Below are 23,029 nucleotides of genomic sequence, written 5' to 3' on the forward strand. Positions count from 1 at the left end.
GGAAGTACTACAAAGACAAGATTAGACTAATTACAATATGCACATAGGCTGTCATTCTTTTTTTGAGAAGCAACTACAATATATTGTACAATGGGAAGTATCCTCTGCTGTACACTTCCTAGTGGTTTACTGTGTTTAGATGTATACATAATTTACTTACACGAGATTTCCCCCATCCAATGAGTGTGGCAGATGTGCCCACAGATGTCATCTGGAATTCCATTGGAAGTGTTGTTGGTTGTATCCTTTGGCCAAGCGAAAGTGGTTCAGACAACTACCAAGTAAAGGAAATGAATATTAATATTTACATGAATAAAAGAATTTAGAAGAATATAAAAAATTAAATTAATAACATTGAATGCCATGCTACCATTGTAACTCAAATTTCAGTGTTAAGACATTAATTATGTTTGAATAAGGTAGAATTCTATAAGTAAATAATACATTTTGTGATCCAACAATATTTGTCATCACTTAAATACTGTATACTTCATATCATAATAAGTTATTGTAGGAATGTGTATCATTGGCTGACTGAAATAATGGATGTGGTAAGAGTAATTTGGCAATGCCACAACTGTCTTGTGGTAGTATTACAACAGCACATTTATAAAGCTGCAGCAACAGTATGTTAACCTTGCACATTTAAAGGCTCAGGTTTTCTTCACAATTATTCAGGATGTGAATATCAGTGAAGTCGTCTTGTTGTCTTGATGGACATGAGAAATGAGTCATGTGGAAATTGGTACTCCTATAATGCTTTGTTGAACAGCCATGAAACTCCTTTTCTTTTTGTTTTTCAAAAATAATGTGCTCTTTTCTTTGTGTCATCAGTCTTCTGACTGGTCTGATGCTGCCTATCATGGATTTCTGTCCTATGCCAACCTCTTCAACTCAGAGTAGCACTTGCACTAAACTTCCTGAACTATTAAATGATAATTAACTGAAACTCTTAGCTGCCGACAGGTGTTGTTGATAAACCTCGATGGGGACAGCTGAAAATGTGTGCCCTGACTGGGACTCAAACCTGGGATTTCCTGCTTACATGGCAGACGCTCTATCCATCTGAGCCACCGAGGACACAGATGAATAGCATGACTGCACGGAATCGTCACCTTAGTGTGCCCGAGTAATGAGTGAATGGGCAAATATCTATTAGGAACATTATGTATGTAGATTTTGGACAGTCAGGAATGTGAGTCTCACGGGTAAGGGGTAAGGGGCAAGGGGTAAGTCCGTGCAGTCACACTATTCATCTGTGTCCTGTCACAGCTGTCACAGTGAAATATCGTGTAAGTTGAGGATTTAATACAGATTCACACTATTGTTCATTTTACTTATTCTTCTTAATTAAATTTATCTTTATACTGATGCTAAACAAGAAATGATCCAACAGACTCTGGAACACTTGCAGTTAATGTTCCGATGCGCTAATCTAAACAAAGAACACCATTGTTTCACAAAGTTAAGTAAGTAACTATCACATGAAGAGGACTAACAGATAAAAGAGGGGGTGCTCATAAGATTGCAAAGTATGAAACTAAAAGAAAGCATGTGGTAGAATTCTTATCAAAACTGAAAGCCTCTGAAAGTCATTACAGTAGGAACAAAAGCCAAAGACTGTATCTCTCATGTGAATTAAATCTAAACAAGCTTTTAAAATTATACAACAACTCAGCAGCAACTGATCTCAAAGTTAAAAAAATCATTCTTCACCAGAATTTTCAGTTCCAAATTCAATTTGGGTTTTGTCTCCCCAGCGAGTGACAGATGCATATTTTGTCTTAGCATGCAGCATGAAATTCAAAGTGCTGTAGATAAAAATCAAAAGAAGAAGTTAATGACTGAACTTCATGCTCATAGGCTGAAAGCTAAGCTGTTCATAAATTAATGAAACAGTCACCACATGGAAGGGAAATCTTTGCATTTGACTTTCAGCCTCTGCCAAAACTGAATTTGGAGAGGCATATTATGCCCAACAAATTGCATTTTATAGCTTCTGTGTAACAAATGTAGAAACCACACACCCTGTTTTCTATGTGGGGAATGAAGCTCAGGTTGGAAGAGGGCCACAAGAAATTGCATCAGTCATCACAGATTTTCTTTCTAAAACATACTTTGACCAGACTACCACATCTCTTAGATTTTTTGCTGATGGGTGTGGTGGCCAGAATAAAAATCAACATCTGATTCATGCTATTGCATTCTGGTTACTGAAAAGTTCTCCATTACACATAAGGGATGCATATCTATATTTTCCAGTTCAAGGGGGTTCTTTTTTAGCTGCAGACAGGGTCTTTGGATGAGTTGAGAGAATAGTGTACCAAATTCCAGAAATTTTTAATCCAAAGACACTATGTCCAAGATGGCGTTAGTTGCGGAAGTATTGAATATAGAAGTTCACGAAAATAGTGTTTTACAGTGTCTATCTTGCAAAAAGTGCACGAAACCTGTTAAAAGTGGCTTCGTCTGTGTCCAGTGTAACCATAGATTTCATTTTCGTTGCGGAAAGGTTGATCCTTCACTGAGAAGCGACGATAATTGTGCGACTATGTGGAACTGTGCGGATTGTAAACAAAGGGCTGCATCCATTAATGGTCAAGAAACGTGTACGTGTGATGCAGCAAGGAAGACCGATAGTATCAAAAAGGAAAACCTATCATATATTACAATTATTGAACTCTTACAGGACGAATTAAAAAAACTGTACGAGAAATATGAATTAAATCCACACAAGTCGGAGCAATGGCGTGGTAAAACAAAAACCAAAGATGTGAAAATCGGTGTTTCATCCTCCGAAAATGATCTGTTGTTAATTATTGCTGAGCTACGAGAGGACACAAAAATTCTGAGTGATGAAAACAGAAGACTCAAGCTTAAACTGGAAGAGATTGGTCATCAGGTATGTCTTAATATCCCCAAACCTATGGAAGGATTGCCAGAAAGTGAAGCTATGACTAAAACTGCTCACAACAGGCCTAGCAGTAGATGGGTAACTGTAAAATTGAAGGGGGGCACTTACAAACATATTAACAATAAACATAGGCAGGACTTTGTGTTACCATTAAATAACAAATATAATTCGCTTCAAAACACAGATGACATAGAAACTGTATCAGCACACTCATCTGATAAGGTGGTGCAGGACTCTCAAAATTTAGCGAACAGCCAAGGAAGGTATAAGAAAAAACGTAAAATCAAGATTTATTCAGACAGTTACGCCAGAGGATTAGCAGCTATGTTAACGGAAAGCGGACCTCATGTGATTAACGAGTTTGAAATAGAAGGTGCTGTTAAATCAGGAGCTGGTTTACGAGATGTTTCAACATCAATCAAGAAAGAAAGCACAGTCCTCATGGACAGAGACTTTGTAGTGGTAATGGCCGGAGCAAACGACGTCAGCAGAAACGAAAGGAAGATTGCTACTTCGACACTGAAAAAGACTCTCGGAATGATAACCCACACCAACGTGATTGTTGTTAATGTGCCACATCGACATGATTTGCCCCAGTGGTCATGTGTGAATACGGAAGTGGAGCAGACAAACAAGGAGTACAAAGCTATCTGTAAGCACTTTAAGAATGTTTCCCTAATTAACACCAGTAGTTGTAGCAGAGAATGGCATACCAAGCATGGTCAACATTTCAGTTATCTAGGTAAATGTGTTTTAAGTGATACAATTATCGGAATAGTATTGGATAAGCTAGAGAAGGAAAAAAGACCAGTAATGTGTTTGGATTATGTTTCAACTGAGATGACAGAAAACTTGTATACATAGACCAGGTTGGGTGTTCTAGTAACATAAGGACACAACCTGGTCAACTTTCATGCAGTAACAGTAGGTCATGTCAACTAAGAGAATACGCAAAAAAATAAATGCCTAAAGTAGAGTTTAAAATATGCTACCTCAATATTCAGGGCATGGCAGATAAAAACTTAATTGTCAACGAATTTTCAAATGAAAACATGATAGATATTCTATGTTTAAGTGAACATTGGTGTAAAGAGGATGAGCTTGGGTACAAAGTATTGGATGATTACACACTACTTAGTTGCTATTGCAGAAAACAGCACTTACGTGGTGGGGTAGCAATATATGCAAAAACAACTCTTGCACCAAACTGTGGCAGGATAGATCTCAATACCCTTTGTGATGAAATGCATTTTGAAATGTCAGGTCTAGTAATTGAGAGCCTTCAGCTAATGGTAGTAGTAGTGTACAGGCCACCTAGTGGTGACCTCCATATCTTTCTGGAGAAACTTTAGGAACTCTTAATGTACATATGTATACCGAAATGGAAAAAATACAATGTTGTCATTGGAGGGGATATCAATTCAAGTTTTGATGTCCTGCAGGGCAGAAAAACTGTGACAGAGCTCAAAAATGTGCTTTGACAATTTAACATGTACTATGTTAACTGCAAACCTACCAGAGGCTCATCCTGTCTAGACAATATATTTACAAATATTAAGAGACTTGTATGTCCACTGATGTAATTAGTTTCCCTTTCTCAGACCATGATGCAGTATATGTCAGTCTTAATAATGTAACTTCAGACTGCACCAAACCAGAATCTAAAACTGTGATTACTAGACCAGTGAGCAGAGAGAGGATGGATAGGTTTAGACATGCCCTCACTTATTTCAGTTGGGACATATGTTTTATTAGGCTTCAACACTGTTCAGCTGATATTGTATTCACAAAGTTTTTCTCCATCTTTTTAAATGTATTTGAAAATAGCATCCCTCTGAAAAAATGTACGGTGAATATTAGTAGTAATTACAAGAAAAGGAAAACGAAGGAATGGTATACTCCACAGTTAGGGCAACTGAAAAATACTGTTATGCTGTATTCTAGTCTGTACAAAACCAGTAAATCAGAACTGTATAAAGACCTGTATGCTAAAGCTAAATGCAAGTACAGGAAGGCAATAAATGAAGCAAATAAACTGCATAACATAGTAAACATTGAAAAATCTAACAATAAATGCAAGAAGGCCTGGAGTGTAATAAACTCCATTGCACACACTAAACACAAAGAGGAAATTGCCATTACCCCAGAAGAATTTAACAAATATTGCATTCAGTCCATTGAAGAAATTAGTAGTTCAATAATCAAACCACCTGAAAATGCACTTAGTATTATGGACAGCTGCTTTGAAAAGCTTCCCCCAAGCACCTTCACTTTCACAGGAGTGAGCCCAAATAATATCCTAAAAATAGTGAAAAATTTCAAACCTTCAGTTAGTGTTGATTACTATGATATGTCATGTAATTTGTTGAAAGATGTTATTGATTGTGTGATTTATCCTTTAACCTTTTGTGTTAACAAATGCCTAGTTGAAAGTAAGTTCCCCGACATACTAAAAATTTCTAGAGTTGTGCCCATATACAAAAAAGGGGAAAAGAACTGTCCCGCTAGCTACAGACCTATATCCATGACCCCAGTTTTTTCAAAAATTTTAGAAACGATTATGTATGAGCAAGTTAGTGCCTACTTGGGTAAACTAAATATAATTAGTGATAAACAGTTTGGATTTAGGAAAGGTAAATCCACAACAGATGCAATGGACTCCCTCGTAAAATTAGTCCTAGATGTGTTCGAGGCTAGGGACTATGCCCAGGCTACATTTTGTGACCTGAGCAGAGCCTTTGACTGTGTAGAGCATGACACTGTGCTGAATAAGCTAGTTTACTATGGGTTTGATGACAACAGTATAAATATGTTCAGGTCTTTTCTAGAGAACTGTCAACAAGTTGTGTGCATTGGTAGGGAGAAATCAAATTTGGTCAATGTTAGGTACGGAATGCCTCAAGGGTCAGTGCTTGGACCTTTACTGTTTATACTAATGATTAATGACCTGCCCTTATTCATAAAATCTCATACAATATTGTATGTTGATGACACAACTTTTCTACATAAAAGCTCTGATCTAGGTACACTGAAAACACTGACCGAAATACCCTTGCTCAGTCCTCATTATGGTTCAAAGCTAATGGCTTCTTGCTAAATGAAAACAAAACCCAGACACTTTACTTTAACCTCAGAGAGATTCCTAACTACCAGGAATTAGAAACTGTTAAATTTTTAGGTGTTTCTATTGACAATAAATTGACGTGGGAACCACACATTAAAAATATATTGGCTAGGCTTTCAAGAGTGATTTATCTAATTAGAAATTTAAAAAGACATGTTCCCAATGACTATGTGAGATCAGCATATTTTGCCTTCTTCCAAAGCATCATCTCTTATGGAATTTTACTGTGGGGTAGTAGCTGTCATGTAAATGACATTTTACTTTTACAGAAGAAAGTAATAAGAATAATAACGGATTCTGATAAAACAGAACATTGTAAACCTCTGTTTATTAAATTGCAGTGTCTTACAGTAGTAAACATATTCATCTACAATGTTTTAATGTACGTTAGAAACAATGTGTCTAATTTTGTGTTGAGAAGTGATATTCATAGCCATAATACTAGAAACAGAACATCTGTAGACGTACCATATCATAGATATCAAAATCGCATAACTCTTACCTAGTTCTCGGACTAAGGATGTTTAATAGACTAAGTGCTGACTTTAAAGAACTGCCTGTAAATATCTTTAAAGCTAAATTATACAAGCTACTAGTGAACAATCCGTTTTACTCCATTGATGAATTCTTTGAAGATGAAAATACTGTATTCTAACGTGTACCTATTTTATGTAAACCAATTCACTTCGATATAGTAGTTTATGTAGAAATATATGCTCTTGACTTTGTCTATTGCTGTAATCAGCTGAACGACAATAAAATTATTATTATTATTATTATACAGATCTATAATGAAGTTGCGGTGACATGGGTAATTGGAAAAGACTGAGAGCTTAAGAACTAGAAAGAACTCTCAAACGAATGAAAAAAGATAGATGGTATCAATGAAGTAAAAAGAATAATTTTGAAAAAGTCAAAACTGAAGAGTGTCAGTGATCAGGATATAAAATTTAGAACAGAAATTCATTATTACTTTGGTAACCCTTCTAAATCTTTCACAACATTGGTAAAATGTGGACATAAGATGTTCTCTGCAACTCTGACCAGACTACCACATCTCTCAGATTTTTTGCTGATGGGTGTGGTGGCCAGAATAAAAATCAACATCTGATTCATGCTATTGCATTCTGGTTAATGAAAAGTTCTCCATTACATATAAGGGATGCGTATCTATATTTTCCAGTTCAAGGGGATTCTTTTTTAGCTGCAGACAGGGTCTTTGGATGAGTTGAGAGAATAGTGCACCAAATTCCAGAAATTCTTAATCCAGAGAAGTATATACAGATCTATAATGAAGTTGCGGTGACATGGGTAATTGGAAAAGACTGAGAGCTTAAGAACTAGAAAGAACTCTCAAAGGAATGAAAAAAGATAGATGGTATCAATGAAGTAAAAAGAATAATTTTCAAAAAGTCATAACTGAAGAGTGTCAGTGATCAGGATATAAAATTTAGAACAGAAATTCATTATTACTTTGGTAACCCTTCTAAATCTTTCACAACATTGGTAGAATGTGGACATAAGATGTTCTCTGCTACTGAAAGACCTTTACTAGCATTGTCGAACATGACAAAGGAAGAGAAAAAGGATGATGTGAGGAAACTGCTCACTTTAAGATCGGCACACAGTGGAAAGAAGAAGATCAACTTAATTTTTTTAACGGACTTTAGAGGTTCCATGCAGCAGCTTCATTCCAGAAGGTATTGAATGTGACTGTTTACATGAAGAACCAGGAATGGACAAAATTTAGTTTATTCTGCCTGTAACAAATTATTGTGTTGAACACTTTTTTATGTAATTTAAAGCTTTGTTGTATTCCTTCAAGTAAATATTAATGTTATATTGTTCTAAGTTTTATAATCAATGTAAAGCAACTGAAAATTAGGCAAGTTAATAATTATTTTCAGGTATTAAAGTTTGTGTGAATTAAGGAAGATTTAATACTGAAAAGCCATCAAAATATACAATGTCCTAAGTGACCAATCAAAACATATATTGGTTTTATAGCCATCCTAATCAAATTTTGATCAGTTGCAAAGTGGGATTGTATTCAATAATACAGTGTGGAATTAATTGTGAAAACAGCATTATGTTTCATTGAATCATTTAGTAGATATCAGTTTTTCACCTTTCCTGAAAAATTTGAATTAACTGTCATTATTCATTTTGATTATTTGCTCATCATATGTGGATCACTGAGGACACTTCTGGGGACAATACCACTCACTACAAGTCTTGCTGTTTTGTAGAGGCAACTAGCAGATCCAATCAAGGTTTTCATTTCACTAATGATTTCCCCTTCAGTGTTTGCTTATAAGAATTCATAAATATGTGGATGAAGAGACCTTTCATATTCTTCCAATATGTGGCTGCTGAACCATCCTGTGAGCCATATATGTTGAATTCTTTGTTCAACTGGTGGAGCCTTATTTGGTGGGTGAATTGTAGGATTTGACATCACATTTTGAGCAGTATCACCTACAAAAGGATTTCACTTTTTTCATTCTGTTTTTTTTATTAGTGAGATGCTATATTTTCTATTTGGATTACATAGTTTCCATGCTTTATGATGTATAAGAGTGGATTCAGTTTTTACTTTGATTTTTGTACATATTACCACAATTAAGCCTCATAGCATAACCAGTGCTAGGCAAAGACAATATGATTGTGTATTTTTATCTCAACCCATGTCTATGTTTCTGTGACATCAAAATCTGTGGCCTTAAGTTTCACTAAAAATATTCCTAGAAACAGAACAGGAGTAAAATACATGCATGTGAACAATGTTTTGCCTTAGATGAATTTACATTTGAAATTTGAGTAGAACGGATATACACTTGTGACACTCATACCTTTTGCTTTCTACACACTGTGTAGTATATTGATAGTATGGGTCATCACAATTTACAGAACATGATGTGTGAACTTACTTGAGTTCCACAGCAATCTCACATTGTGCTAGTCATGTCATATGCACATCTAACTAACAGCATCCTCAGTAGTTGGTTTAACATACTCTAGTCTTTGTATGCCTCTACAACTGTTTGCTGTATAATCTCTTACAGCCAAATAAATAACCCTGGGTGCCTTGTCACATATTACGTATTACATTACTCTTTTAATTCTTCAAACGAACGATTTCCATAGACTCTTGCCTTATCTGTTCTGTTAGATATAATTTCTTTCTACCATACATTTTAATATTGTTCTGTAACCAAATATTTCAGACAAAATTGCTACCAACCTGTGTTTATTTTCACTCTGTATTAATGGAACAATGTGTAAGCTACACTGTAACTCACAACCCTGTATCTTGATTTAATTTACTAATGATATGTTCAGTGTACAACAGAATTAAGATGTAGAAAGTTATTCATTTTACCTTCAAGACTGCAATGTCATTAACTAAGAGTTTTTGGTTGTAACCTTCATGAAGAATGGCTTCGGAGATTGGTATAAGTGGCACTGAGTCATCATACAGTCGAATGGAACCAGCAAACACACTCAGCCATGTTAAGTTTTTTCTGCAAATAGATTGATAAAACATTCTGAAATGAAAGTAATATGATTTTCTATGTTGGTTGAGTCTCCAAAGAGTTGTCTGAGACACTTTCTCTTACATTTATGGTTATATTTTCAGTTTCTTTTTGGGATTTATAGGTTGGGTAGACATAAACAAAGACTGTTAAGAGTGTTGTATGTGACACTTGGTGTCAATGGAAATCTGTCATTTTGTTTATGCATCCAATGAATAGAGTATATAATAATTAATCTGGCACAGTATTCACTCCAAAGGTCGGTGTTGAGGGTGACAGCAAACCATTTAGGATAATCAAAATTTGCACCAATGCAAATGTCCTACATGACAAAATTGTGAAAACAGTATAACATGACACTGATATACTCAGTCAATGCAGAAAATAGCAAGGTTTCTACATGTTTTGCAATCATCCTCCATAAACATTATTACATTGTTACATCACACATCAAAAAATAAAATTGAAAGTATTTTCATATGTAGTTTCACTGCCTGATGCCACTATGTAAATAGAATAGGCAATGCAGTGTTATTGTTGACCACTGTGGCACCATTACCCAGACAGCACGCACTTATCATCAGGAGAACCCTCTGATGGGTCAGCCAGTATCCAACATATAAGCTGTTACAGAGCTGGTCTGAATCAGTTATGACATGATCTGTAGTGTGCACTGTGTGAGTGCTGATGGCTTGGCTAAGGTGTTTATATTGCGGACACTGCATGTCACAGGTGGGAATTTTTTACAGCATGGACTGAACATTGCTTTGAAATGTGGACATAAGATTGCTCGCACTTTATCCAAGAAGCATCATGTATATACCTCTAGTGAATAAACTGGGGAAAACCTGTGCTGGTTGTGTGCGCAAATTGCTTAAACAAAGTCAGAATTTACAGAGAAAAAGTTTATGACAACTCTTTGGAGATCACCTGATATTGTGAAGTAAATTTATGCTAACAACACAGATTTTTCTAATTTTCAAAATTAACATTGTTATTAGTTGATGATGAGATTCCAGTTAAGTCAGGAAAAACATAAATATTCTCATTGTTGACTGAAAGATGTTAGTCTGAATACAGTGCATTAAAAATGTACTTCATTCTATATCTGAAAATAAATACTTAGATCTTACTTTTAAACTCTTCATAGCTTTCAACATGAACATATCATTTACAATAAATTCTTAATGTAATCTTTTCAGTCTCTATAAAAATTGATTAATTTATTGCCATTTAATAATCTCTAACACAGTTCACAACAGAAGTACTTTTGCTTCCTTTAACATGACTTGCACCAATTTAGGTAACTTAGCAGAAAAAAGGTACATTATAGATATCTGTGTTTAGGATATAATGTCTTGTGTTGAGTAGGTTTACTATTAAGAGTGTTCCAGGGCTTGTTTAAAATGTCAGTTTCAAGTTTGATGCAGTGTCTTGGCAGCAATGATTTTCTATTATCATCATTCTATTCCATTTATCTGCCTTTTGTTTGTGGAGGAATCCCCAGCAATTAGGAGAAAGTGATAACCTACTTGGTAGTTTCATTTTTTCCTACAGCACCTACAATAGACAATATATGTTTACAGGTACTCATTTGAAGTGTGGAAACCTACAAGTACTAATACTGTTCAGAATTATAGTTTCTGATACTACCAAAGAATTGAATAGCAGGCACTTCAAAATACAAGTGCACATTTTATGGAAGACAGACAACATGGCTGTCATTTGCACTTTCTGATAACATAGCATCACTGTTGTAAAGGCCAAAAATACAGCTGCAATTCTTTCTTCAAGTAACTGTGAGAATAGATAAGTAACAATGATTTTGAGCCCACAAACTTACTTAACTCTCAAAATTAATAATAAGGCCTGTCTAGTTTAAGGGTCAGACTTCTTTGTTGTTGATGCTACCAATTTTTTGGAGTCATTAACATTTTGACATACCATATTTGTCCAAAAAGTACCAGGACTGGTTTAATAAAAAAAGAGAGGGAAGTTAAGATGATCATTTTAATGCTTCAGGTGTTCTACATACTGCCTACATGTTTCACAGTGATGAGGATGTGTAGACAGTTGTGGATTCAGGGAGGAATCATGAGGGCTACAACATCAAACCCCCATACTGCAATTGAGAAAATTGTAGAAGTGTTTATATTTTTACTGGTATATCATTTCCAAATTTCACAATGAGTTTTCAGAGAATAAGTGGCACAAAGACTAATATTCCAAAAAATGTTAAGGAACTGTACATAGTATTGTTGCAAAAGAAGTTGAGTAGCACAGTCACTGTGATAAGGTGGTTATGATACTAGGCTGTTGCATGGAGGGTCATGAGTTCAAAACTCACCTGAACTGTAAAAATTTTAATTTCTATATGCAGTTCAAGTACATTCTAGAAGTATCCACAAATGTCAAGAAACATTGTACTGGAATGTTCTGTAACTGTATATATACTGTATATGTTCTGGCTGGAGGCAGTTCGCTCCACGCTCTTGTCTATGCGAGTGCTAAATAAACCTTTGTTAAGTGAAGTTAGTGTTCATCATTCATCTAATTACACCTTCTTCTATGTGACATTATCCTGGTGGAGACATTTGGTATTGGGACTTGTGTTAGCACACATTATTGATGATAAAGTGGCTCCCATCAGGCCACGACAGAGCCGCCATTTACGTGGCAGGAAACCTGAGTTCAAGCCATATTCAACAGATCGCAATCTATCAGAGACAGAAGAAGAAGAGGTCATTACGATGACAGCAACTGTGTGCTTCCACATGAGACACCCTTCTGGGTTCTCTGGTGATGATGGCCAAGATCCAAACAAGTGGCTGAAGGTATAAGAACATATAGCCGAATTTAACAAATGGGACGACACTGTGTGTTTGGCTAACGTATTTTTCTATTTGGAGGGCACTGCCAAGCAATGGTATGAGAACAATGAGGAGAAGTTCACAGGCTGGGAAGTATTCCAAGTGGAACTGGGTAAATATTTCGCCGACACACAACGACAGAAGTGCAAGGCAGAAGATAGATTAAAGTGCAGGGCACAGCATCCAGGAGAAACTACAGCATCCTACATTCAAGATGTCTTGGAGCTGTATAAAATTGTGGATCCTAGAATGTAGGAGGAAGATAAGGTTGCACATCTCATTAAGGGTGTTGCTGAGGACATGTACCAAGCTCTACTCTTGAAGGAGGTTTTGACAGCAGATGAATTCACAAAATGGTGCCAGTATATCGAGACAATGTATCAAAAAAGAATTACATGCAAGAAGTTTGAACGGCTTCCAAACATCGTATCAATGTCTGTGATGGAGGAAGAAACTGATTTCACAAGTGTTCTTCATCAGATAGTGAGAGAGGGCATTCAGAATGCAGTTGGATTGCACGGTGAGCAAAAAACTGAGATATGCGTCAAGAGGCCATAAGGGAGGAAGTGGAACAGACATTGAACCAATCTCTCATCCTTGATTTCCCTTAAAATGGTGAAAAAGTCAAGACCCAGGTGAAGTTACATTCCTACATTGCTGCATGAGGAACCTGTTTGGGCACCAAGGAACACTGATGTCTGGAGGACCTAGGATAACCAACCAATATGTTTCCACTGTGGACGTCTGGGACATATGGTGCACTATTATTGATAAAGGCGGTGGATATTTGATGACACCCACATCATAAGACAGCAAACCAATCTTAGCCGATGCCAACTCTGGGACGACGAAGATTAACAAGAAGATTTGAGTGCAGGATGACGTAGGTCACCATCGCCAGAATGTAGCCTATGGACCAAAGAGAAAATTCCTCCACCGTCGATCACTACAAGAATGATAGGAAACTATGTCAATATCCTCATGGTTGGCCGACCAGCTCAAGCTCTTCTGGACTCTGGAGAATCATATTCAGTCATTTCGGAGAAGTACCATCGCCAGTCACAGAAAATCATATTCGTCGACAACAAAACATCTGAAGGTGGCTAATGGGAAATGTGTGAAACCTACAGGAAGATGTGTCATTTGTGTGGGTATAAGTGGACATATACAGCTCTTAGAATTTATCAGCTTACAAGAGTGTAGTCATGATTTCATTCTTGGATGGGACTTTTTGAAAGATTCTCAGGCAATTATAGATTGTGGTCACTCATAGATTATGCTAGACAAAATGAGATACTGTGGACAGGGAGATGCGCATCCAAGTGTGTGGAGACTACCTGTGCTGGATAAAGTGATCATTCCTGCAGTCAGCACTAGAAAGGTAACTGTCATGTGTCATGCCATGCATCAACCCATGGATCGTGTAGTGGAACATAAGACAAGCATACCATTGAAGACTAATGTGGTCATCCCAGCCTCTGTTGTCTCATTTAAGAACAGATTTGGTGAATTGTGGATACACAACTGTCACCGAGAACTGCAGATCCTTCCAAGATGCATGTGCATAGCAAACACTGAGCCATTAATTGTAGAACAGCTGAACATCATAGAAACCTCCCATTCAGAGTCTGTGGGTGTAATGAGCGCTACCACTATGAGACAAGATATTCTAGCTCAACTATCACCACATCTCACAATGGAACAAAAGAAGAAGCTACTTGCCACTCTTCAAGAGTTCTCTGAATGCTTCAATCCACAGGTGGAGAGCAAATTAGACAAATCAATGGTGAAGCACCAGATTAGCACTGGAGACTATCAACCAATAAGCCAGAGAGCATACCATGTGTCAGCAGTGGACTGTTGACTAATTCATGATGAGGTAGAGAAAATGATGGAGAATGACATCATTCAGCCTTCACAGAGCTCATGGTCATCACCAGTGGTTCTCATCAGGAAGAAGGATAGCAGTTGGCGCTTTTGTGTTGATTACAGGAAGCTTAATAAGATAACTACAAAGGACATTTACATTCTTCCACGAATTGGCGATACACTAGGTTGTCTGAAGGGGCTAGGTTTTTTCTCAACCATGGACATGTACTCAGGATATTGGCAAATTAAAGTAGATGAGGCTAATGGTGAGAAAACTGCATTTATCACCCGTGAGGGCCAGTATGAGTTTAAAGTAATGCCATTTGGTTTGTGTAATGCACCAGCACCTTTTGAATGGATGATGGATAATCTTCTAAGTCACCTGAAGTGAACAATGTGGCTTTGTTATTTAGATGACATTATAGTGTTCTCAGAGACATTTGATGAACACATAAAAAGACTGAGGGCCGTTCTTAAGTGTCTCCAACAAGGTGGACTGAAACGTAATCCAAGAAAGTGTCTCTTTAGAGCAAAAGAAATCAAAATCAAACAAAGATGTGCGGCCAGACACAGAAAAGGTGAGATCTATAATGGAATTTCCTATTCCTAAAAGTATTACAGATGTGAGAAGCTTCCTTGGATTATGTTCTTATTACCATCACTTTATCAAAGACTCTTGTATCAAAGCCAGGCCACTCCAAGAGTTGTTAAAAGCTAATGCTAAATTTATCTGGGGTGGTGCTCAACAAGATTATTTTGATGTGATGCAAAAAGCTCTGATGACTGACCCTGTACTTGGTGTGTATGATGAGAGAGCACCTACAGAATTACACACAGATGCCAGTGGGTATGCTGTTATGGTGCAGATTTTGTATGGAAAAGAGAAGGTTATAGCCTATGATTCTAGGACACTTACAAAAGCCAAGAGAAACTACTCAACTACAGAAAGAGAATGTCTTGCTGTGATATGGGCCATGTGCAAATTTTGACAGTATCTCTATGTAAGGACATTCACAGTTGTTACAGACCATTAATCACTTTGTTGCTTGACAGGTCTTAAGTATCCAACAGGACGACTTGTCAAATGGGAACTATGCCTTCAAGAGTATGACATTACCATAGTGTACAAAAGTGGAAGAAAACACCAAGTAACTGACTGTCTCTCAAGAAACCCTGTGCAAAGCCATCAAGACTTTGATGAAGATAGTGACTGTCTTGCTGCACTCCAGGATCTCTCTGCTGAGCAGAAGGAGGATGCCAAGGTATCTCAAATTATGCTTGCCTTAAATTGGTCAGAGGATGTGAAAGGACAGTTTAAGGTAGTTAATGGATTACTTTGCAAGAAAAACTTTGATCCGTTTGTCTACCAGTGATTCCTAAACACATGCGCTTAGATGTTCTACAGAAATTCCATAACACACCTGATGCTAGACATTTAGGATTTATTAACACATATGATAGGATCTGCAAGAGATTTTTCTGACCAGGTTTATTTAGGAGTTTCCATCACTATGTGTCTCACTGTCGAGAGTGCCAGAGGAGAAAGGCAGTTCCTTAGAAACCACCTGGCCATTTCATACCAATTCCACCAGCCAAAACGCCTTTCCAGCATGTTGGGGTTGACCTCCTCAGACAATTTCCAACGTCTGGTAGTGGCAATATATGGATTATTGTTTGCACTGCTTATTGGACATTCTACGCCATTACAAAAGCTGTGAAAACATCCAAAGCATTCAAGGTAGCCAAATTCATCGTGGAAGACATTGTATTAAAACACAGAGCCCCAAGATCATTAATTATGGATCAAGGGAAAGTATTTCAATCGAATCTTATGACAGAGATAAACTGTCGGTGCAACATTACTCATCACATGATAACTGCCTACCATCCGCAAACTAACGGGCTTACTGAGTGCCTTAATAAGACATTGGCTGACATGCTATCAATTTTCATCAGTGATGAGCAGAGCAACTGGGATGAGGTGATGTTTGCCTACAACACTGGCAAACAAGACACCACAAGATTTACGCCATTTTTCCTGGTGCATGGGCATGAAGCGACTACGATGATGGACACTGTGTTTCCCTTACATCCTGATGACATGGACAATGACTACATTGGCCAGGTGTTAACCAGATCTGAGGAAGCTCGGCAGTTAGCTCAACTCCACACACTGCAGGCTCAAGGAAACAATCGACAAAGGTATGATGCGAGCCACCGCCCTATTTTCTAACAGCCCTGTGACCTCGTCTGGATCTTCACTCCTGTTCGGAAGGTTGGTCTCTCTGAAGCTCCTCAGACACTACTTTGGACCTTATAAGTTTGTAAGACAGTTGTCTGATGTTATTTATGAAGTTGAAGATTTCGACCCTGACACAAGACAACGAAATATCGGAGATACGGTCCACGTCCTTCGAATGAAGCCCTATAAGGATCCTGCAACCCAGGGTAAAATCGAAGCTCCAGTTACAGGCAACAAGTGGAAAGGTGATGAAGAGCATAACAGCAAAGTAAGTTCTAAGAAGATCACCACCAGGGTGAACATCAGCCATCGGGAGTCAGAGTATGTAGGACTGATGACTCGTTTCCAGACCAGGAGGATGTAACACTGAGATGCTGCTCTCTTAAGGAGGGAGCAATATCACAGAAGAAGCTGAGTAGCATAGTCACTGTATTGTGGTAGTTATGATACTAGACTCTTGCATGGAGTGTTGTGAGTTCAAAACTCCCCTTAACTGTAAAATTTTAATTTCTATATGCGGTTCAAGTACATTCTGGAAGTATCCACAAATGTCAAGAAGCATTGTACTGGAATGTTCTGTAACTGTATATACATTGTATGTTTTCTGGCTGGAGGCAGTTTGCTCCGCGCTCTTGTATGTGCAAGTGCTGAATAAACCTTTGTTAACTGAAGTTAGTGTTTGTCATTGATCTAATAATACCTTCTTCTAAGTGACAGTATAAGCTATGTTCATCATGGGTTGCTTGAGTGAGGGATTATCCATATGGATTGGCTTGCAGCCTGAATGCCTGCAGAAAAAATTCCAGCCAACTAAAAGTGTCCATTCACACACTGATAGCACCTGCTATGGACAAAAAATCCAACACAGGTCATCGGCCTACAGGAAGTTGAGTAAGGGGAGACAGTAAGGGAAAGACCCTCCACTAAGTAAAACAAAACAGCAGAAAGACTGACTTCTCAAACATAATAACTGAAAGAAACAGCATTCCACTGGTTTATACACTAACACAGCCATAGGTTGCAGACTTCCATCCACATCAGTAATGCTTAGTGAAATACCAGTGATGTTGGGTGCACACTTTGATTTCATATTGTGTAAATTATGATGTCAAAACTGTGACTTTTTTTGTTATGAGATATGATATTGCAGTGCCTATGTTGTTCAGAAGTATGATGCAATGTTCCTTTGGATATGATGCATGTCTTCCCTGTATGGGAATACACACAATGAATGTACACATATTATTCAAACATATGGATGTTTGGGTCTGTCTATGAGTCATGCTTGGATAGCCTAACGGCGACCACTTGTGATAAGTGGGAAATCTGGGTTCGAGTCCCAGTCTGGCATAATTCTCATTGTTTTCATTCCATTATACAACTGATACATACTGCGAATACACATGGTGATGATAATTAAAGTTAAACTTTCAAAACGCTGTAGAAATAACACTACTGGTCAGAATGACAGCAAACTGCAACAGAATGTTATTGGAGAATGGGGAAAATGTATGGCAGAAGAAAAAAAAAATAGTGTGAAAACTGATCAATACATTGCGCTGTATGTGTCAGAATACATAAATGAAAACACCTATCATGCGCATGACCCATTGAAGTTGGTACAAACATGCCGGGTACACAGCTTTTCTTCCTTTCACATCTGTGACGTTGAGCCGTGCTGTGGCTCACATTGGTGCTGTTTGTAGGTTTCTGTCCTCTGTTGGAGGCCAGACCATATCGTTTAGTTGACATGGTTGTAGATGTTTCTCTTCTTCTCATGTTGACTGGCGCCACTTGGTTTCGCAAGTGTTGCCTGTCTGCTAGTGGTTATCGATATGTAGTAACTGTGGCCCTATCTTTGGGGCAACACTGTGGTTCTTCCGGATCATGTCAGTGGGCAGTTTGGTTGGGGACTCAGGAGGAGCCAGGTCCATGCAAGTGCGAGAACACGCCGAGACCACTGGTAGCACACATGGCCTGCCAGATCGAAGGCCTGTAGTCACGAGGGTCATCGGAAACTGGATCCTGCAAGTTTTAAGTTGAGTGATTTGGATTCAAGTAGGAAAACCTGCACCATTGTGAGATCTTGTAATTCTCCAGTGACTTGAGTTCATGTTGCTGCTCATAGTGTTGCCAAGGTGAAGAGCAGCGAGTGGAGTGCTTGGGGAAGGCAGATCTGATTAGCTTTCCTGGACTCCTAATTACTATTCACTGTGTTCAGTTTGTTACTATTTGTTAACTTCAACCAGTGGTATTTTTCCTGCCTCATGGCCACTAATTCCCCAGTTACCTTCCCTGGGAGTTAGTGTATGTAACGGCAGTGTACATTTCCTCGCCTTGCCGCTACTGTCCAGTGAGGCATGTGGTTTTGACAGCTTTCTTGACTGTGGGTTGGTTTGTGATTCTTCTACTCTGGTGGTAGTGATTCCTTTCTCGTTCTGGGCGCTCTAAGCACAGTATTGTGTGGGTGGAGTCCAAACCGCATTTAGGCTGCAAGCCAATCCATGTGGCTAGTCCCTCACTAAAGCTACTGGCATATTTTTACATCCTTGCATTTGGTTTATTGAACATCAGGTAGTGTCAGCAAGATTATCATTAGTTATTCGTTAGACTGCCACTAGTCTGAGTTACCATCTTGTGAAGTGAATGCCACTCTTGGCTGCCTATCTCATCGCTCATGAAAGTCTTTTTTTACCAGACTCACTCAGAGGTTGATTCCTGATGCACTGTCTGTGACTGGCCTTTGTGTTTTATTATTGTATTTGCTGTTTTATTGTTTGTTTCTGAATTTTTTATATAATTTCCATTCTTGGTGTTGCAGCAGGTTTAAATGGTTGTGCTACCAAGTTTACCATCATTTTGTCTCACTTGTGTGGTGATCAGTTGCCTGTCCTTGTAAATTAACCTTGCTATTGCATTCCTGTTTTACAGTATGTTGTGAAATTTTTTTATAATTGCTGTTTTTGGTGTTAAAGGCCCTCAGCCATGACTGTGGTTACTTGCCTTAAAATTCTAATTGGGATCACATTGGCTTGTTTCTAAAACATTATTTGCTGTGTCTGCATTTAATGCTCAATTGGTAAATTGTAATGCACTGAAAGCACTATTAATTACACAGTTGTTTATTCCTTCATTAGTAATGTGTGATATCTTTTTTTATTGCTGTGTCTGGATTTACCATTTTAAAGTAAATGTGTAATTGCAAAAGGGAACCAGCAGTAACTGATTACTGCCCCGTCCACAATCGTAACTGAATCCTGCCTTCCCTTGACCACCAGGTCTCAGATGTTCACCATGACTGTCTCAATGCAGGATCGTGCTCTGCTTGTAAAGCTGTATTACAAGAATGATGACTGTGCACACATCACTCTGCAGAAGTTCCAGACACTGAAGCATTTGAAAACAGGCATTGGTCCGATGACTACAATGGGTCTGGAGAAAATGGTTTGTAAATTCAAAAAGATGGGTTCTTTTGGTGTGCAACCTGGTAGAGGGAGGAAATGAATGGATTTGATGTCTGTGGAAACAGTGGCCACAGCACTGCAGGAGGAGATGAGCGGTGGTGTGCAAACATGTAGTGCATGGATAATTGCCCGATTGTTGGACATACCCTTGGGCATGATGAGTAAAATCCTATGAAACATCCTTCTTTGCTCTCCATTCAAAATTACCCATGTGCATGAGTTGCTCTCTGTTGACCCGTCAGCAAGAGAAAGAAACCTTTGCTTTAGAATTTCTTGCTCGCATGGAAGTGGACAATGATTGTCCGTGGAAGATTTTGTGGACAGACGAAGACCACTTCCATGTGACAGATATGTCAATACACAGAATTTTCAAATATGGGCAACAGAAAATCCACATGCAAATCAACCATTACCACCTCATCCTGAAAAGGTCACTGTGTGGTATGGGTTTACGGCATCATTTATCATAGGGCCATACTTTTTCGAAGAGACAGGTGCTTCTGGTCCTGTTACCTGTTCCATCACTGGTAACCGCTATCTGTGGCTTTTGTGCAACCACATCATTCCAGCTCTCCAACAGCATGGATGTGTGGATATGATCATTTTTGTGCAAGATGGCGCACCTCTGCACATTGCAAATCCAGTTAAGCAGCTGCTGAAGTGCCATTTTGATAATGCTAGAATTATCAGCTGCCATTTCTCTACAGCCTGGCCATCGTGATGACATGATCTTAATCATTGTGAGTTCTGGCTGTGGGGCTGTCTGAAACATGTTGGGTTCAGTGTTCCAATTGGAAAATTAGCTGTATGCACTGCACAACACATTCTAACCTGCCCCAGAAACACTTTGATCAGTTGTGGAACATGCTGTTTCTCGATTTCAACTTGTTGCGGAAAATGGTGGACAGCATGTTGAATGTTTTGTGCCAGTCACGTGGAAATTAATAATCCAATTTGATTTTGACTTGTGCTTTTTATGCAGTTTTTTGCCTCAGGACAATTAAACCCATGTGATTGATGTTTTTTATGCAGTTTTTGGCTTCAGGACAATTAAAAACTGACGTGAGTGATGCTTTTTATGCAGATTTTGGCTTCAGGGCAGTTAAAAACCGATTTTTCTCATCCAATGTGATATGACCTTGCAGTGGTGCATGGGCTACATAACTAACAGTATCACACCTGTACACCCATGCACACTGAGTAGTACTGTTTAACTCTCAGACATACACCCTAGGCATTGTTGTATGATTCATTTGTCATTTGTATCCAACCACTATTAAATTATGATGCTTGCAGCACCATCTATTGCTCTATTTTGTAACTATTTATTTTTCCTCTGCCATATACACTCCTGGAAATTGAAATAAGAACACCGTGAATTCATTGTCCCAGGAAGGGGAAACTTTATTGACACATTCCTGGGGTCAGATACATCACATGATCACACTGACAGAACCACAGGCACATAGACACAGGCAACAGAGCATGCACAATGTCGGCACTAGTACAGTGTATATCCACCTTTCGCAGCAATGCAGGCTGCTATTCTCCCATGGAGACGATCGTAGAGATGCTGGATGTAGTCCTGTGGAACGGCTTGCCATGCCATTTCCACCTGGCGCCTCAGTTGGACCAGCGTTCGTGCTGGACGTGCAGACCGCGTGAGACGACGCTTCATCCAGTCCCAAACATGCTCAATGGGGGACAGATCCGGAGATCTTGCTGGCCAGGGTAGTTGACTTACACCTTCTAGAGCACGTTGGGTGGCACGGGATACATGCGGACGTGCATTGTCCTGTTGGAACAGCAAGTTCCCTTGCCGGTCTAGGAATGGTAGAACGATGGGTTCGATGACGGTTTGGATGTACCGTGCACTATTCAGTGTCCCCTCGACGATCACCAGTGGTGTACGGCCAGTGTAGGAGATCGCTCCCCACACCATGATGCCGGGTGTTGGCCCTGTGTGCCTCGGTCGTATGCAGTCCTGATTGTGGCGCTCACCTGCACGGCGCCAAACACGCATACGACCATCATTGGCACCAAGGCAGAAGCGACTCTCATCGCTGAAGACGACACGTCTCCATTCGTCCCTCCATTCACGCCTGTCGCGACACCACTGGAGGCGGGCTGCACGATGTTGGGGCGTGAGCGGAAGATGGCCTAACGGTGTGCGGGACCATAGCCCAGCTTCATGGAGACGGTTGCGAATGGTCCTCGCCGATACCCCAGGAGCAACAGTGTCCCTAATTTGCTGGGAAGTGGCGGTGCGGTCCCCTACGGCACTGCGTAAGATCCTACGGTCTTGGCGTGCATCCGTGCGTCACTGCGGTCCGGTCCCAGGTCGACGGGCACGTGCACCTTCCGCCGACCACTGGCGACAACATCGATGTACTGTGGAGACCTCACGCCCCACGTGTTGAGCAATTCGGCGGTACGTCCACCCGGCCTCCCGCATGCCCACTATACGCCATCGCTCAAAGTCCGTCAACTGCACATACGGTTCACGTCCACGCTGTCATGGCATGCTACCAGTGTTAAAGACTGCGATGGAGCTCCGTATGCCACGGCAAACTGGCTGACACTGACGGCGGCGGTGCACAAATGCTGCGCAGCTAGCGCCATTCGACGGCCAACACCGCGGTTCCTGGTGTGTCCGCTGTGCCGTGCGTGTGATCATTGCTTGTACAGCCCTCTCGCAGTGTCCGGAGCAAGTATGGTGGGTCTGACACACCGGTGTCAATGTGTTCTTTTTTCCATTTCCAGGAGTGTATTTCCCCCTTCTCTGATAATATTCTGTTGCAATTTGTAGTCATTCTGACCAGTGGTGTTATTTATACAGCAGTTTGAAAGTTTAGCTTTAATTATAATCACCCTGTATTTTAAGTTGTTATTAGAATTTTAAATTAACTACCTTATTTCTCAACATTTTGGGTGTATGCTTTTCTGCATACAAACACAAAACTACAGAGAAGTTTCAATATTTATTCAAAGTGAGATAAATCTGCAACAT

At 39.2% G+C, this 23,029-nt stretch overlaps 1 protein-coding gene across 1 annotated transcript in view; it reads right to left on the bottom strand.

Moving 5' to 3' along the window:
* The window catches only part of LOC126187950 (chymotrypsin-1-like), a 200,982-nt gene that overhangs the window by 99,330 nt on the left and 78,623 nt on the right, over nt 1–23,029 (bottom strand). The window contains exons 4-5 of the mRNA XM_049929326.1: nt 9,421–9,562; nt 161–274 (exon numbers count right to left, since the gene is read on the bottom strand). Coding sequence (XP_049785283.1) covers nt 161–274; nt 9,421–9,562 — 256 coding nt within the window. The remainder of the gene's footprint in view (nt 1–160; nt 275–9,420; nt 9,563–23,029) is intronic.

Source organism: Schistocerca cancellata, chromosome 5 (assembly GCF_023864275.1).
Source record: "Schistocerca cancellata isolate TAMUIC-IGC-003103 chromosome 5, iqSchCanc2.1, whole genome shotgun sequence".
In the NCBI taxonomy this organism is placed as follows: Eukaryota; Metazoa; Arthropoda; class Insecta; order Orthoptera; family Acrididae; genus Schistocerca; species Schistocerca cancellata.